The sequence below is a fragment of the Arvicanthis niloticus genome, chromosome 15 (assembly GCF_011762505.2).
Source record: "Arvicanthis niloticus isolate mArvNil1 chromosome 15, mArvNil1.pat.X, whole genome shotgun sequence".
In the NCBI taxonomy this organism is placed as follows: Eukaryota; Metazoa; Chordata; class Mammalia; order Rodentia; family Muridae; genus Arvicanthis; species Arvicanthis niloticus.
The window spans coordinates 49,163,357-49,183,272 of NC_047672.1; the positions used below are offsets into that span (position 1 = coordinate 49,163,357).

At 34.8% G+C, this 19,916-nt stretch overlaps 1 protein-coding gene across 6 annotated transcripts in view; it reads right to left on the bottom strand.

The window, feature by feature from the left end:
* The window catches only part of Phf14 (PHD finger protein 14), a 199,169-nt gene that overhangs the window by 73,666 nt on the left and 105,587 nt on the right, over positions 1–19,916 (bottom strand). Inside the window, exon 17 of one of the 6 annotated variants that reach the window (XM_034519009.2) lies at positions 3,078–4,419. The exons of 4 other annotated variants lie outside the window; for them this stretch is intronic. In XM_034519009.2, coding sequence (XP_034374900.1) covers positions 4,407–4,419 — 13 coding nt within the window. In that variant the 3' untranslated portion in view covers positions 3,078–4,406. Of the gene's footprint in view, positions 1–3,077; positions 4,420–19,916 lie in introns of those variants that run through there. One more of the 6 variants, XM_034519008.2, reaches the window with a different exon arrangement.

Consider the following 19,916-nt stretch of genomic DNA (forward strand, 5'->3'; position numbering starts at 1 on the left):
ACAAACTGTAATAAGTCATTCAGTGAACACTGATCAATCATTTCAATTAAATGTCCTACTATGTAGAATAAATACATACTGAGGTCCATTAAAATTATTAAATAATATGAATTGTCATAAAACTCTATATTCTATCAATGGTGTAATACCTATAAGTAAAATATTTTAATCCTTGTAACAGGTAACAATTGTAGTGCAAGGCACCACCTACATAAACATTTTCTATACAAATTAATTAGAAACTTGTTTCAAGTCATTATTTCACAAACATCAGACCAATGTGGAACACCTGAACCTATTTTGTTAACACTACTGGAGATTTCTCTCACAGGCAACAGTGAATGAGTGGGTTGTAGGATAGTGTAAAATTTCTCATTACAGATGGGTATTGATATGAAACACTATTTGGGAAAAGCCAAATCCAAGCCTAGCTAAAGAATGGAATCAATTCATTATTTACATCCGGCACAGAAAGCTTGCAACTTTAAAAGTGAAATAAGAAAACACAAAACAAAAACAACAAACCCCAGAGCGTGAAACAAGGCAAGTCCTATGGCAATACACAATAAGGTCAAGTATCTCTTTACGGCATGAGAAAATGATTAGACACTTCCATACCCGAAACATGTCTGCTTTGTTCTCTAATAAGCTGATCTCCATCTGCACATGTGCTTGGAAATTTTTTAGCACTACAACCTGCTGTGTTCAAGCTCCACATAACTTTGCATTTTCCTGGTCATAATTAACTAATTATACTCCAATCAATAGTGTAGATTCTGATTTTATAATGTAAATCAGATAAATGAGATAATGGCTAGGAGGTCAATCTCATTTTATTTATCAAGCCCAGCATGAACATTCAATTTCATTACATCCTCTGTACCTGAACAGCAGTCTTACTGACAGGATTACAGAGCACCTTGAGGTGATCACTACAGGAAAAAGCGTAATTTTTTTTTTTTCTATAAAGAACCACTTGTAAATCCCATCTCCATTCACATTCCTTACAAATATGTAAATTTACAAAATAGCGACTTAGGCAGATATAGATAAATTCTGCCTTCATATGTCTTGTTATGTCTTTATGTGTCTTGTGGAAGTCTCTTAAAACAAGTTTCAATAGTCAAAAACAATTTCAGAAAACTGAAAATGTCTCAGAAAATGTTAATCTAATCTGTTGCAGAATCCTTCTGAACTTAAAACAGATTTTGGTGAAATATTTTCATATGTGAGTCAAGTAAAACATACTTATGAGGGGTATGTATTTCTCTTTCTCTGTGTGTGTGTGTGTGTGTTTACAGTTTGTAAATCTGCATGTTTAAAACGTATTTCACTGTTGCATAAACAGGAAAGTAAGTTAACAAATGTAAACATTATTTGTCAGAAATCTATTCTTATGTCACATATAGTTTCAGATACACATTCAAGAAACACAAGATGTGGTGATAAATAATTGATGCATAAATATCTAAACTTAAACTCAATACACACTAAGGGTAAATATTTTTTTCATATCATACATAACTCTATGACATTTTTGGCAAGCAGTGTTTCTACATAGTGAAATAAATGTTTAAATGAATGTTTTTTTAAATTAAGGAAGTTGTACTTTATGTGTTTCAGAAGACACTACTTTTCTACAAACCTTCTGTCTAAAAACAAATCTTTTGAGAAATCTAAGAGCACCTTAAAGGCATTAAACCCACATTCATTAATAATCAACACTGAATAAATCAATGATTATTTTAAACAAATAACTCTATATAAATTGTTCTCAAAGAACTGTCATTGACCAGCTAAATCAACAATATTTGAAACCTGCTACAAACTCAGATTTTTGAGTTTCATCACAGACCTACAGAATTAGAAACTCCAGAAAGCCACAGAGAGAAAATTTGGTGGAGCCGGAAAATAAGGGGAAGATAGTTGCCAACCGAGTCCTAAAAAATTCTCCCTGTGACTCTGATATATTACTACCATATCAGCCATATTGTAATTCAGAGGCACTTAATTTCTTTCACAATATTATGTGTTAGGGGAGGTAATATCGTGTGTATTTGTGTGTGTGTGTGTGTGTGTGTGTGTGTGTGTGTGTACATGAGCGCACGCTTGTGAGTATGCATGTGTTGATCTGCCATACAGCTTCAGAAATCTTCCAACACATTTTTTTTGATATATGGTCTCTCGTTGGCCTGGTATTTGCCACATATGTGGGGTGGCTGACCAGTCAATCACAGAGATCCTTCTGTCTGTGGTTTGTATTGCCAGGGTTATAAGCCTGTGCCAGCTTTTCACATGGGTAAGCACTGATGCTAATACGGCACTTTACCAATTAAACACTCTCCCTTAAAATATCAACCCCTTCCTGACATTTTAATATTTCTTCCGTTTCCTATCCTGCAGGAAATAACTGTCAAATACCTGAGCTGTCATTGTTTTATGTATATTTATAAGATATAAATTACTTAGAAATGCTTCTCAGAGAAACATTAATTTTCCTCTTGAACAGCAAAAGACCAATAACGTGCAAATGTTGAGTTTTGTATTTCATTTAGGATACTATTAAAAGAAATGCTCCATTCTGTTCTGATAGGGACTTTTAAGAATATATCATGTAGGAACTGTGCAGTTTGTATCTGTAACATGTGACAAACATGTAACATGGTTTTTTTTTTTTTAACCAAACTTAAAAGAGTATAATCTACCACTAAAAACTGAATGATGAAGAATGACAATTACACTGCTCTAACTATAACCAATGTGGAAGGACTTTTGGTTAACACTGCCAGTACAACCATGCAGAAACCCATGAGAGAGAAAAAGAAACCCTAAATTAAAAATTATCCATTAGTTTTCTTACCTTATGCTAAAAGACAAGTGGAATAAAGCATAGCTCATTTGAAAAATGGTAAGCATCCACTAGCATTTCCCTTAAACTTTGCTGGAGTTCACCATCTTTTCTCTAAGTTAAGTAATGTCAATTGATTCTTCCTTATACTCAAGGTAAGTATACTGCTTTTCCAAAGGATTATGAGTATTTTTTCCAGTGCAATAAGATCAATAAATTACAAGTATCCTTAAACATTATACATGTTTAATTTTACTAAACATTTTAGCCAATCATATGGTTCCTATAACTACAGATTACTAGATACACCAGCTTTACAATTACACTTACATTTATCTACAGAATTTGCTATTCTAATCCTAAATGCCCTTGTACCTGAAAAGATCCAAACCCACAATGATAAACAATGGAATTTCAAGAGACAATTTACATGTATATGTGCATTTCAATTTCAGCAGTCTCTTCTAAATCAGTTCAAGATTAAGTAGCGCAATATTCGTTGACTTAACACAGGATCAGTAAAGCGTGAGGATGTAAACTCTGTGAACCATTGGGAAGACACAGGGGCTGGTGGAGATCTTTCAGCAGGCAGGCTGTATACTCAACAAGCTCTGTATTTCCCTCATGTCATAGATTCACATTTAAATTCAAAAAGTAAAATTATATGGAACACAGCAAGTTCATATTAAATAAAATGATAAGGAATAAATTTGGGTATTTCTGAAAAAATACCTAAAGACTAATACAGATACTATGTTCATTCTTGAGTATAAATTCTAGTTATAAAATGTCCGTGCTGACATCAAGTGCTTCCACAGTACTCAAAGAGTTGTAATCTTCACCAGTCTTTCACTTTTGCTGAATACACAAATAGAAATAGCATTAAATCTGAGTCTAGAGTAGTTCTTGTGTGTGAATACACGTAGTAAATGAGGTGATAGAGACTTGCAGAGCAGTGGGAAGCACTGTCCTTTTTACAAACAAATAACAGAGGGATAACCATTCAGTAACAGGGAAGCACACAGCAGGTAAGTCTCACTGGCTTCCTTTAGTTTTCAGTCCAAATACTGTATTGTCTTTTGCCATAGAAACAAGAGGGAAGACATTTACCCACTAATATAATTCTGACAAGACATTACCACTATTGATTTTAATAATGCATACACCAAGTGTTTCTCAATATTTTAACAGAGAGTGAGAAAAAGGAGAGAGAGAGAAAGGAGAAAGAGAAAATGAGAGAGAGAGAGAGAGAGAGAGAGAGAGAGAGAGAGAGAGAGAGAGAGAGAGAGAGAGAAAAGAAAAATAGAAAAAGGGAAAAAATCCACACAGGCAAATTAACTGCCTTGTCTACCCATATAATAAACCAATCAATTACATTCTATCCAAACTTGACAAGCAAAAGCACTTTTTGCAGTGATAAGCTTATGGGAAGGACAAGATAGCTGTTCTCCTTTAGTTTATATGCTCTATTGAGAGTTTTATCCACATTTTTAAAATCACACTTATAAAAGAGGTTTCCGGGATTGCCTCCGAGGATGAGCTGTGGCAGAGTTGGGTCTCATGAAGGGTATCTACACAGTAAAGTGATAAGAAAAGAGCATTAACATTTAAAGATCATAGCAGCTCTGAACTACGTCTTATGAAACATACTAATAATACCACAGTAGATTCAAATAACAAAGAGATAGAAATCCTCACCCTAAACGCCATATCTTGGGCAGGTTCTCACTCATTACTAGGGGATATTTTATCTTGTGAATACTGAGCTGCCATCTCTTGTATTATTGGTAATAGTTCTGATTATTAAAATCAATCTATTCTATGAAAGAGGACTTAAATATAAAGGAAATATGTGTTATTAATTACTATTTTGAGAAACAGCTGTGTGCTGCTTTCATTACTGAGAATGGCAACTTAACGATACTCAAGGCAACATCCAGCTAACCTCATCTGTACACATGGCTTCCTCTCAAAGACTGAACTAGAAATGCATGGCTAATAGTATTCTGACTATGTAGAAACAAAATTTACCATTTCTTTCAAATATTTAGAGCTGTATAGATAACACAAAATTGCTATATAGTCACATCATAAAATGTTCTTTTTTTTTTTTTTAATTTAACTGCTAAAAGGATGTGTTTAATGCTTCTAAGTTCCACTGAGAAAAAGAAAGTGAAAAGAGGCACACAGAGAAATAAAGCAGTGGTGAGGAGAGCTGCCATGCCAAACTCAACCACAGACCCAGAAAACAAACAAAACTCCACAGGTTAACGAATACACTGTGAAACAATGCTAAGAGGAAGGCTGTACTGAACAAATGAGAAGCAACAGCAAGAGCTGGACTCTACAAATAGCAAATCCTGTGCTACCTCTTTTCAGTACCTTAAGCCCTAAGTGAAGAGCTGTGAGCAACTGGGACTCTGAATGAGTACTCGGCCTGAACAGTAAGCCATACTAGTAAAGCATATTCTAGAGGAAGTAAGCACTTATAATGTAAATATATTTCACTCATAATTATGTGCAAAGTAACGGAGACAACAGAAAACTGAAAAAGACTTTGTAATTACTTATGATAGTCCTTTGCAAATACATGCATAACATATCATGAAAATCCGTTTTAAACTTCAATTAAATCCAAGTTGGTCTTTAACTGTGGTCAAAAGTTACTTCTAATATTTCCTTTCCTACTAACTTTCCATCTAACATTTTAAATCCCTCTAGTTGCTAGAACAAGCAGCAGAACTTATCTTCAGCTCTAACATGTCAAGATAAAAGGCTAGAGTATTTGAAATAAAAAAATTGTGTTTTAATCTAGCATTTACTCCATTCGTATCTAGTAAGCTCCCTTAGGAATTAACATAGAAAATACTATTTTCAAAGAGTTTGACCAACAGATGAATCAGAAACTATGAATGTGTCCTGCATCTTGCACGAGGTGTAGTGGTGGGAAACACATCTGTTGTGTGTGGCTGAGCCACATCTGTTGAGTTAGTACAGTGCAGTGAGGTAGTATGCCTTATGACAAATGCATGGCCTTCATAGTTACGATGACTTATATTCAGTATCCACTTTGACCACACTCTAAGTGTGTGGTCTCAGGCAAATAATTCTCCATTTCCTCACGGACTAGACATAAAATTAGTTTCTGATTCCTATCTGAATCATAGAGATTGTTGCCATGGGATTAAAAGAAATCAATATGGAAAGCACCAAGAACGTGACAGGAACATGGTGAGTAGGAATAGGAATGAAAGCTAGCAGACCTGTCAAACATTACAAAGCTGTTCTGTGGAAGAGAAGATTTAATGTATAATAATTCACACAGAAACTTTTAATATATACTTTGATTAATTAAATTTCACATTATTTGCTGCTTCTATAGCACAGATCACTCATATCTAAAAGAAGATATGCACATCTCACAAGTCTTATAAGAACTGATGGACACAGCAAATGTAAAGAGCAGAGTCTGGGACCAAGAGCCTAATTCAACAATCATAATTTCCAGTCCAGAGATACTTGGAAGTAACATTCCTTTCTGCCCAAGTTATAACACATCATTTTCTAGATACTACAATTCACCACCAAACCCCAAATATGTGCCTAATCCTACCATTAAATTCCCTTTAGCTCTACCTCATTAATATGATGTAGTTTATGCTTTAAAAAACCACAAAGCCAATATAAGTTTAAAGTCTTGCTATACAAATAACAAATAAAATAAGATACTCATGTAAAATACAGGAAATAAATAGAATCAAGAAAACAATGTGTTTGGGTTCTAATACTAAACTGGATTAAATTTGTTTTGGGATTTTAAGAACTGAAAATTTTAAGAGAAAACATGCTGGCCCCCTTGAAGAGAAACTATCCATTTCTGACTACAGCTCTTTCATACAAGAGACCTGACGATCCCTCTCTAACACAGGTTTGTTCTCTGTTGCTTCATGTCAATGCAGGAAGATAATGCAAGTCCTGAATAAATGTATGTCAAACTATATATTACCAGATTATTTTCTGACTTGAATATTGTTTCTTTTTGAAATCTCTTAATTTAAAAATGATACAGATGAGAAACATGACAAGAAGTAACTTAATTCAAGGTAGTCCATTTTACCAGTAACAGAACTTGTTAAAAGATTTCATCCTACATGCTTGAATATGTGTGTCTCTCTGAATGCACATTTGTTTGTGTGTTTGTGTATGTATGTGTGTGCATGAATATAGATGAGTGAGTGTATAAATGTGTGTGGAGGCTAGAGTCTGAAATCGGGTGTCTTCCTTAATTACTCTCCAACTCATTATAATTGTTATTTATTTTCATGAGATGGAACTCCCTCACTAAATCTATTGTTCACTGATTGGTACCAGCTGGCTGGCCAGTAAGCCCCTGGATCCGCCTCTTCCTGTCTTGAGGTACTGGAATTACAGGCATACCCACCATACCCAACTTTTATATGGAAGCTGAGGATTAGAACTCAAGTCTTCATCCTTACATAAGAAGCATTTTATGGACAGATCTCTCTCCAGCCCTAAGGAGAACCACTTTTGCTACATGAACAACATAAACATTGATGAATGTAATAAATTATTTTCTTGTGTAAGTTAACAATATAAATATACTATAATGGAAAGTAAAAGTTTAAAATTCAAAATTAATTTTTAAGTAGATAAATGAATAAAACAAACATTTCAATGTTAAATGTATTTGAAACCAAGATATATTTAAGTATGAAACAACATATATTTAAGTATGAAAACTGAATACACATATATAAACCACATATAAGCTTCTGTGATTTTAAAATATCTTTTTACAGTCATTTTATGCAATCATAATGAATTAATTATAATTAATAATAACATAAAATATGAGTCTCAAAATTTTACTTAAGGGTTTAGCTTTTCTGCACATCTAAAATTATATAGCAATTAATAAAATAAGAGTACATGATAAAATTAAGTCACACCATAAATAGTAAATGTGATGGGCTGGTTTAGTCTTTCTACATGTCTAACAATATCCCGAAATGAACCTCATTAGAAAAATTAGGTTCATTTTAATAAAAATTAGGGGAAAGCCATGGTAAGTGAACATTTTGTTTTTAACCCTCACATTTTCAAAAACCTTAACAGAAACGATGACATATCCAACCATGAATACTTGGAAAACTGAATATCCCTTTCCTAATCTTTATTAACAGGAACATCCTTTAAAAATCACCTTTAAGTATAAGGATTCCTTTAGGGAATTCTGTTTATTTTCTATTTCTTTCTTCAGAATCTAGTCTTCTCATGATGTAACAACAACAACAAAACCAAACAAATAAAACAAACAAACAAAAAAAACAGTAACTTTAATTCTACTGATGACTTTAAATCTCCAAGTTCTACTTTTTATAAAGCAAGGTAGGTTAAAAGAATCAAGAAAAAAATTTTAGTGGCAGGGATGCTAAAAAATGTTTAAGAACAGTGATGGAAAGAGGTCAATATTACACCTTGCATTGTTCTGTGCTATTAGCTCTCGTCTGTACTAAAACGTTCAATAAATGTTCAAGGCAGCTTTGGAAAAAGACATTTAGAGGATGCACTGAAGTACTGCTAGTCTGGTGAGGCATGACAAGGAAAAAAACACATGAGCTGGATAGCAGCCAAGACACTGGGAACAATTCCTCAATGCTCTCAATACGAAGAGCTCAAATCCTGACCATTTTAATGGGCAAAGCATAGACCCAGAGGTTCTAGGAAACAGTGCTAACAGAGCTACTGAACTCAGGGAAAGTAGCAATAGAATGAAAGAATTGTCCAAATTGCCTTCCAACACTGATCAAACAGTGAATGATACTTCCCCCCTCTCACATCTCCATCAGCATTTGTCAGCTGTTTTATTGATCAAGGCTATTCTTAGAGAAGTAAGATGCAATCTCAAAGTAGTTTTAAATTGCTTTTCCCTAATCACTTAGGATGTTCAACATTTTCTGAGATATGCTGTCGCCATTTCTATTTCTTCCTTCTGAGAACTGTCTATTCAAATCCAAAGCCCACTTCCAACCTGGTGCTCTGATTACTTGCATATGTATTTTACTAATATTATTTATTTTTACATTATGAGTATTAATCTTCTTTATGATGTGCTGCTGGTAAAGTTCTTGCCTACTCTCTGTGGACGTCATCTTCACTTGTCTCTTCTGTTGCACCAACTTTTCAGTTTTCTGAGGTGCCATTTTGGAGTTTTTGCCTTAATTCCGAAAGAATGGAGTTCTATTCCGAAAGTATTTCCCTACACATCTATATTTTCTAGGGTACTGCTTATGTTTTCTTCTAGTAATAGCAGCACTTTAAGATTCACATAAGGTCTTACATCCATTTGGAGCTTTTTGTTTTGCTTTGTTTTATTTTTGTAACAGGATGATAGATACAGGTTTAACTTCATTCTTCTACACATGGAGATCCAGTTTTCCCAGTAACACTTGTTCAAAATGTTCTTTTCTCTGTGTGCAACCTCAAGGAATATCAAAGTGAGCAATTCTCAGAAAGAAAGTAGATCTACCATATGAGTCACATATACCACCCCTTGACCTATATAGAAGATCTTACTATCCTGCTTCACAGATATCTGCTGTAGCTGTGTTCCCTGTTCTATTCACAATATCTAGGAAATGGAAAAAGCCTAAATGTCCTTCAACTGAAGACTGAACAACAAAAACGAAGTACATACATGCAATGAAATTCCATTTACCTACATAGAAAAATGAAATGAAAATTGCAGATAAAAAAGGACCTAAAAAAGTTGTACTGAGATAACATAGAACCTGAACGATAAATGCCATTCCCTCTTATTGGATACAAATCTTTAGATAAACATATATAATCTAGAACAACTTCAGAATCCAGGGAAATACAATAGACCTTTTGGGGGAATAGAGGAACTTTCGATAGGAGAGAGAAGGACACAAGGACTATGAAGGGGAGCATGGGAAAACTGGAGCAGCAGACTTGAACTGAGGAGAGGGAAGGGAGGCAACACAGAGAAAAAGGGAAGAAACAGAGGTAAATAACACTAAGGATGCTTGAAAAGGCCATAGGGAATATATTACTTCATGTTTACTTAAAATATATAATATAGACTAACATATACAAGTTTACGAATATATACACGTACATAGGTTTAAAGAATTAATGCTGTTTGAGGTGATATTTTAAAATGCCTCCAAATTCTAGTAATACATACACACACACACTCTCACAATCAAATATGTAGATGCATATACATATATATTGTGCATGTGTGTGTGTGTATATATATATATATGTATATATATATAGAGAGAGAGAATTTTTGTTAGTTTGAAGAAAACCTTAAAATATGTTTCTACTCACTGCTTTTTATGTATTTTTAATTAATAAAGCACATTTAGGATAATTTTAGATTCATATACAAAGTTTTTATAATTAAAAGCGTGACTCACACCTACTTCTTCACTACGTACAGACACACACAAACACCACCACCACCATAACTAACACAAAAATAACAACCGCAACAACAAAATGACAGTAATCACATGCCAAACCAACAAAATAACAGAAATCAACAAAACTATTCACTGATGCATCTCAACATCAATGGTCCAATCCCACCAGAAAACACTCACTAGCAGAGTGGATGTAAAAACAGGAGCCATCCTTTTAATGCATCCAAAAAAACACACCTAAAATTTTTAGGGTCTAACAAATAGACTTCAAACCAAAAATAATCAAGAAAAGAGAGAGAGAGAAAGACAGTACATAATCATGAAAAAAAAAAAAAAAAAACCCACCAAGAGGACATTGCAATTTTTAACATCTAATTCCAAACACAAGTATATTCAAGTTCATAAGAAACACTACTACATCTTAGATCATATATTAACCTTCAAACACTAGTATGAAGGTCATCCAAACAAAGCATAAACAGAAATGCTGGAGCTGACTGACATCATAAACCAATGGGTGTATATCCACAGAAAATTTTACCAAAACATACACCTTCTTCTTTGACCCTCTTGGAACTCCAAAACTGACCACACACATGGGCAAAAAGCAAGTCTCAATAGATGAAAAAAAATTGACATAATACCCTGTATACAATCAGACAAAAGGAGATTAATGCTGGATTTCAACAACAATAGAAATCCTAAAAACTCATGGAAACTGAAAAACTCACTACAAAATGAAAAATAGGCCAAGACAAAAAAAATTAAGAAAAAAAGAAATTAAAGATGATACAGAATTGAAAGAAAATGAATATACAATATATCCAAATTACTAAGACCAGACAAAAGCAGTTCTAAGAGGCAAGTTCATAGCAGGAAAAAAATTAAGAGAGAGAGAGAGAGAGAGAGAGAGAGAGAGAGAGAGAGCGAGAGAGAGAGAGAGAAAGAGAGAGAGATTGATTTATTTATCTCATATTAGTGACTTAATAACACACCCAGAAGCTCTAGAACAAAAAGAAGAAAGCATAACCAAGAGGAATAAACAACAAAAAATAATCAAAATCAGGGCTGAAATCAATACAATAAAAGCAATAAAACAATACAAAAATCAATGAAATGAAGAGTTGGTTCTTTGAGAAAATCAGTAAGACTTATATCAATTACCTAAAGGTAAAGAGAAAATAACTAAATTAACAAAATCATTGCCAGGCAGTGGTGGCACACACCTTTAATCCCAGCACTTGGGAGGCAGAGGCAGGTGGACTTCTGAGTTCGAGGCCAGCCTGGTCTACAGAGTGAGTTCCAGGACAGCCAGGACTACACAGAGAAACCCTGTCTTGGAAAAAAAATTAAAAAAAAATAAACAACAAAATCATAAAAGAAAAGGAAATGTAACAACAGACAGTGAGGAAATCCACAGAATCATAAAGACATGCTTTAAACACTTTATTCCAAAAAAAACTGGAATAGCTAAAAGATATTGATAATTGAAATAGATAACTTTCTTAATATAAATCATTCACCAAAATTAAATCAAGAGCAGATAAAAATTTTAATAGATCTATAGTCAGAAGCAGCCACTAAAAGTCTCCTGAGAAAGAAAGAAAGTTAGTGCCAATACAACTCAAAATTATCCCACAAAATAGAAACAAACAAACAAACAAAAAACCACTACCCAATTCATTTCATGAGGACACAGTTATCCTGATATCCAAAACACATGAAAACAGAAAAAAAATTGCAAACCACTTTTTTTCATGAACACAGATATATAATTCTTAATAAAATATTTCCAAATTGAATCAAAAAACACATAAAAAAGAACATTAATCATTATCATGGAGGCTTCACCCCAGAGATGTAGACACAGTTAAACATACATAAATCAATAAATATAATTCACCATATAAAAAAACTGAAAGACAAAAAACACACAGTTATCACATTAGATGACAGATAGGGCTTTAACGAAACCCAACAGTCCTTCATGATAAAAGCCCTGAAGAGATTAGGGATACAAGTGGCATATGCAAACATAATAAAGGCAATTTACAGCAAGCCCAAAGCCAACACCAAATTAAATACAGAAAAATTCAAAGCAATTCCAGTAAAATTAGGAACAAGATAAGGTTCTCCTTTCACTCCGTACCTTTTGATATGTACTTTGAAATGCTGAATGTGAAGTGTTGCCAGAGCAAGAAGACAACTTAATGAAATCAGAGTGGTTCAAATTGGAAAGAAAGAAGTCAATGTATCTTTGATAGAATACATAAGTGAACTTAAAAATTCAACCAGAAAACTCTTACAAGTGATAAACACTTTCATCAAAGTAAAGAGATATAAAATTAACTCATAAACATCAGTAGTCCTCCTATACATAAATTGCAAATGGACTGAGAGAGAAATCAAGAAAACAACACATTTCACAATGGCCTTGAATAATATAAAATATGTTGTGGTAATGTTAGCCAAGCAGGGTAACTAAAGGCACATAACTTTCATCTTACAACACAAACTCGTACTCAACCATGTTCACTGCTGCTCATAATAGCTGATATTTGAAACAACTTAGATGTCCCGCAAAAGAATAATGAGTAAAGGTAATGTACATTTACACAATGATGTATTATCCAGCCATTAAAAAAAATGACAACGTGAAGTTGTAGGTAAATTGCCAGAACTAGAAAAAAGAATCATCACCTGTAGAAAACAGAATATGACATATATTCAGTTATATGTGGCTATTAGCTGTTAAGTCAATGAATGATAGTCAAGCTAGATAACCCACAAACCACAGAGGTTAGGTACAGAGTAAAGACTGAGGGCTGGGGTGGGGACAGAGACATCTCCCTAGGAAAGGGAAACGGAACAATTAGTTAGTTACAACTGGACTGTGAGTGGGTGGAACGGGAGGACCAGGCATGTCCAGGGAGGATAAGGCAGGACAAGGGAGGGAATATAGGGACAGATGGTGAAAATTAAGGTGCAGTTGAGGAGTTGTATAGAAACAGAAAAAAGTTTTTTTTTATATATAAATATGCATATGTATATGTAGGTACCGAAATGAAATTGCAAATTAATGGGGGAGACACTGTCACCTAATGAAGATTCCAGTACTAAGACTGGTTTACAGCTAATTGAGCTCTTGACCAAAGGGAACCCCCAAGCAAACCACACTGTTAGCAAGACTATAGGTTTCTCAAAAAATTCAAGGCACATACTACAGTCAAGGCAAAATACTATGAATGAAATAGATAGCAAGTTACTGAACTGCTATCCTGAACTGACTGAAATAGTGAAGGAGGGGGACGTGGGTTGTTTTGCATTTTGGGCACTAATAGTGTGAAAATGCATGTTCTAGAAGACCCTTAAAAGAAACACCAACAGAAACTGACAAATTCAAGAAATGTCCTCACCTTTTACATTACTATTGACCACCATGACCTTTATTATCAGCAACTACTATCAAATGTATTTTCATCTATCATCCAAAGTTATTTTTAACATTAATGGGTGCCTGATGGCTCTACTTTCATGAAAAAAAAAGGAACTTATTTTTTTCCATACTGCAAGGGTATTTTATAAATAACATTACTTTAACTTTTGGGCAGAACAGAACAACTCTGCTGTGTTCTAGGGGCTCTAATTGGTTGTTACAATGCATCTACAAACACATGACAAACTTGATAATTGAACCTTTAACTATTATTATTTATATACATGAAATTTTACACAGCCATTTAAAAATGATTCAGTCTGCACTTTCTACAAAATAGTATGGTGAACAATAGGCAATCCCTCCTGTATAGTTTTCAGAAAATTAAACCATGATTTTTATAATGTATTATCTCTTCTTAAAACAGTACATTTTTTATTTCAAAAATTAGCTACCATATTTAATTCTAGCTTTGACAATTGTATCCTGTTACTTAACCCATTTTTTTTTATTGTATCCATAATTTAGTTCTTTGGTGAAAAAAAAAAAGACTTGCAAAAATATTTAAAATGAATGACCCAGTTCTTTCTTAAATACAGTTTTTATATTTTTAGAAACTATTAGGTTTTCATCTTAAGAATATGATAAATCAGAGACATCAAAGAGGCTGATTATAAGTTAATGGCAATACTATTGAATTGTAACCTAATCTTAGTGTGACATTGTTAGTGTATTCTTTGGGTGTGTGTCTATTATTTTAAGTACTACATTATCATGAAGTGAAGGATAAGTGTGACCTAGTCCATAAGTTACAACCTGTTAAGCTTTCTGGTAACTGACAAAAAACATATGTAAGCAATTCTTTAAGTATATTTACAACAAAGTCGATCAAGCAGAAGAGATCTGCTTTAAATGAAATTGCTAGAGTGTCCCTAGAATTTCCTCAGTGAATAAGAACAACGCAGCTGGTGAAAAAAAAAAAAAAAAGGCCTATTGATAGAATCAATAGGATCCAGTAAAATTCCAAATTACAATCAACTCATTCTCATTTTATTGACCAAAAGCTTTTATACTTACTGTTCCCTTTTGATATTTTTCTGTGCTAGTTATTAAAGAATGCCAAAACTGGTTGGTCATATCAAGGACCATGTGCCATGGTATGCAAGTATACATGCATTCTTTTAAATGGTGAAATAAATTTGATGTAGAGCACAAGGCACAATGATTGACATTTTAAAAATCAGTTTTGGAAGGTTTTATTCATTAAAATTACATTTTTTTCTATTCTTTCAAAAATTTACCTTGTCACTAGTTTGTGTTGTAGTCATTAAAAATACTAAAAATGGTCCTTCTGGTCTGGGCCTGGGCACAGTGCAGATCCTAGGTGGCAGCTCTGCCCCCAATCTAACAAAACCCACAGGAAGCAGGTCTCCCAAGAGCTCTAACCCAGGCAGTATCTTAGGTAAGGAGACAGCAACACCCAGACAAGGAGTAACTGGGACCTACTAGGAACCAGGAAGTCACTCCTGGCCTGGAGCACTGGTTCCTTCCTGTCTGTGCCTGAGCACTGAGCAGATCTTGGGCCTCAGCTCTAACACCTGTAGTAACACCCACCCCACACAGTTCTGATACAACCAAGATAATAGGAAAGACAGGCTCCAGTCAGAAACAGGGCAGGTTGTACTAAGGAGATCCAGATGGTGAAAGGCAAGCCAAGAACATACGTATCAACAAACCAGGGTACTTGGCATCATTAGAACTTAGTTCTCCCACACTAGAAAGTCCTGAATTCCCCATATCACTAGGAAAGCAAGATTCAGATTTAAAATCACTTCTAATGATGATGACAGAAGACTGTAAGAAGCATATAGATAACACTCTCAAAGAATTTGAGGAGAACACAGGTAAACAGGTGGAAGCACTTAAAAAAGAAATACAAAAATCCCTTAAAGAATTAAAGAGAACACAAGCAAACAGGTGAAAGAATTGAACAAAATCATCCAGGACATAAAAATGGAAATAGAAACAAAAAAAAAAAAATCACAAAGGGAGACTACCCTGGAGATAGAAAACCTAGGAATGAAATCAGGAGTCATAGACGCAAGCATCACCAACAGAATACAAGAGAAGAGAAAATCTCAGGTACGGAAGATACAATAGAAAATATTGACACAACTGTCAAAGAAAATGCAAACTGCAAAAGTTCTTAACACAAAACATCCAGGAAATCCAGGACACAATGAGAAGGCCAAATCTAAGGATAATAGGTATAGGTGAGAATGAAGATTCCCAACTTAAAGGGCCAATAAATATCTTGAACAAAATTATAGAAGAAAACTTCCCTAATCTAAAGAATGAGATGCCCATAAACATACAAGAAGCCTATATATATGCCATATATATATATATATATATATATATATATATATGCCAAATAGACTATACACCAAAAAAAAAAAAAAAAAAAAAAAAAAAAAACCCACTTCCATCACATAATAATCAAAACACCAAGTGCACAAAACAAAGAGAGAATACTAAATGCAGTAAGGGAAAAAGGCCAAGTGACATATAAAGGCAGGCCTATCAGAATTACACCAGACTTCTCACTAGATAGTATAAAAGCTAGAAGATGCTGGACAGATATCATACAGTCCATAGGAGAACACAAATGCCAGCCCAGGTTACTATACCCAGCAAAACTCTCAATTACTATAGATGGAGAAACCAAGATATTCCACGACAAATCCGAATTTACACAGTATCTTTCCACAAACGCAGCACTACAAAGGATAATAGCAGGAAAGCTCCAAAACAAGGAGGGAAATTATACCCTAGAAAGAGCAAGAAAGTAATCCTCTTCCAACAAATCCAAAAGAAGATAGCCACACAAAGATAACTTCACCTCTAATAACAAAAATAACAGGAAGCAACAATCACTGTTCCCTAATATCTCTTAACATCAATGGACTCAATTCCCCAATTAAAAGACATAGGCTAATAGACTGGACATGTAAACAGGACCCAGCATTTTGCTGCATACAGGAAACCCACCTCAGTGACAAAGACAGATTCTACCTTAGAGTAAAAGGCTGGAAAACAATTTTTCAAGCAAATTGTCCTAAGAAACAAGCTGGAGTAGCCACTCTAAAATCTCCAGTCCGAGAACACAAAGGGAGGAACTCCTGGCTCCACCTGTATAGGTAGTTGAGGTTGGCCTTGCCTGGTGTCAGTGGAAGTGGAGGGCCTTGGTGCCTGAAAGTTTGGATTCCCTAGTGTTGGGGAATTTGAGAGCAGGGAGGTGGAAATGGGAGGACTGTGGAAGCACACCCTCATGGTAATAGAAGGATGGTGGATGGGGTAAGGGGTTTTGGGGGAGTGGTGGGAGAGGAGATAACACTGAAAGGTAAATAAATAAAATATCCAATTGAAAAAAAAAGATAATGGGTCTGGCAATTGTAGTTGAGCAATCAAGACTTTTTGTCAACAATTTATTATGGGGATTTTAAATAATCCTCAAGGACAAGGTTTTGTGGAAGAGGCCCACGGAACTTTAAAAAGATTGGTGAGACATACTGTTGCTGAGACAAAGAATGATGCCGGGCTGGTGAGATGGCTCAGTGGTTAAGACCACTGACTGCTCTTCCAGAGGTCCTGAATTCAATTCCCAGCAACCACATGGTGGCTCACAACCACCTATAATGAGATCTGATGCCCTTCTCTGATGTGTCTGAAGACAGCTACAGTGTACTCATATACATAAAAATAAATAAATCTTAAAAAAAAAAAAAAAAAAAAGAATGATGCCGACCTGTGAGCTTTCTGAGTGCCCTCACAAGGGTGACTGGGGAGCTGTATTGGACATATGTTTCTGACCCACCTTTGCTTGACTATATCCGATATGGGACAAGCTGCCTTGCCTCAAGTTTTTAGACTCTGTGGGATAGAGAATCGAAAAGAAAAACTATGTCTCTTGTATTCTTCTTAAAGGTGCCCTGCTATTAGGACTCAATCATGTACTGGTCTAGAAATCAATCCAATATGGGAAATAAAAGTCTACTTTTGGAAGACTGGATCTGGAATTTGACAAAGACATATTTGGAAGTTAGCTGCAGCTCGCTATGATGTTTAGAATAGCAAGAGATAATGTTGGGACAGGATCTGGACTTCAAACAAGGGTTAGTGCATGTTTTAAGGCTCTTTTAATTGTCATGCTAAAATTGGTTTTTGTCTCTTCTACAGTATTTATTGTAAATTGCATTGACTATATAATTTCCAATTATGTTAGGGTGTTGAAACCTGGCATGTCTGTTACAGGGATCTATCAACCACCTTTTGTCTCACTTCCCTGAGTATTAGAAAACCTTGATTCTCTGAAAAAAGCTTGAAAGTGCCAGAAGTGAGTTAGGCTTTAAGCAGAAGCAAGAGGGTAGCAGGCTTGATTATTGCTGGAATAACAGCTTTAATTCCATTAATTGCTAGCACCACTCCTTCTGCAATAGTATTGACACACGGAGTTAAAACAACTATTTTTGTTAACCATCTAGCAAAAAATATTACTAATGTATTGAGTATACAAAAGGATTTATATAGGTATCTGGAACAACAAATGATGCTCTACGACCCATTCAAATTATCTAAAGGAGGTTCAGGGTTCAAGAGTTAGGAGCCATCCCAAATGTCGTGACAAATATTACTGGAGTAGTGTTACTTTTGAAATTCACAATGATTGTCATTATAATTTGAAAAAAGTTTAAAGACACCTGTAGGATATTTGGCATAATCCTAACACTTCTCTGGGTGTGTTAACTTTGTATAATGAGATTATAAATTTAAAGAATGCTGCTCTGTTGACCTTTGATGCTGCAGATAATGCTGATTAAAATTATCCATGGTCCGAGCTCAATATTTCCATTTCGGACAAACCTCAGGAATGGCATATATAGCTTGATCAGGCTAGCCCATCTTGTCCTAGGAAAACTTTTACTCTTGCCCATCGTGTTAAAGCTTATCTTTAACAACATCAACATATTGGCAGCCAAAGTACATGGCTTAAACCTGAAAATGGATCCCCAAAGTTATTAAATTAACAGGCTGGCAAACCAAGGACGGGTAAGATTCTGCACAGAGCCTTACCAACCTAAGACAGAAATGCATTGCCTTTGATAGTACATATTCCATGATGGGTAAGAAAAGCATTCTTGTCAGAACAACCTAAGATAGGCTCAGACGTGTTTACGAAACAAAAAAGGGGGAGAGGTGGAGAGCCTTTGGGGCTGCTTGGCAAGAAGCTGACATAGGCCAAGGACAAGGACCGGGCTGCTTGACAGGAATATGACATTGGCCAAGGACAAGAAAGTAGGCTTCAAGCAGGAATCTGACATTAGTCTAGAACAAAGAAGTAATTTCAGGTAGGAGTCTAAATTGTAGGCTAGAACAAAGAAGTAATCTCAGGCAAAAATCTAAATATTAGGCCAGAACAAAGAAGTAATTTCAGATAGGATTCTAAATTTTAGACTAGAACAAAGAAGTAGGCTTTAGACATAAAAATGACCTTGGGCTAGGATAGGGAAGTAGGCTCAGATACTTTGGTCACCCTGATAAGCCGTTAGAAACAGTGATCACGGGAATGTTCATGTAACTGGGTTTAATGCCTTGCTTTTTCTTCGACTAATTGTGTTTATTGTATTGCTTGTTCCTCAACTATTTCCATCTATTGTATTGCTAGAACCTCAACCTAGAACTGACCTTATTACATGCATGTAATCAAAATGGTATAAAAGCATAAAGGAAGAGGGGGTATAGTATAGGGGGTTCTAGGAACAGGAAATGGAGAAAAGGGATGACATCTGTACTGTAAATAAATAAAATATCCAATAAAAAATAAAAACATGTACATTCCTAGGAAATTGTAATATTTCCCTTTAAAATGTTAATTAAGTTTTTTTTGTTTGTTTTTTAGTTTTAGTTATAGTTTCTTAGACAGGGTCTCACTGTGTAGCCAGGAACAAACTCCAACCTTGCTCTCCTTTTTCTCACCCTCCTGAGTGCTGGAATCACAGTCATGTGCCCCACCCCTGACAGGGTCTTCTAAACACACAGGAGTCCTTATTGTTGGGTTTGTGTCTGTTACAGTATCATCTTAAATCAACCACTAATC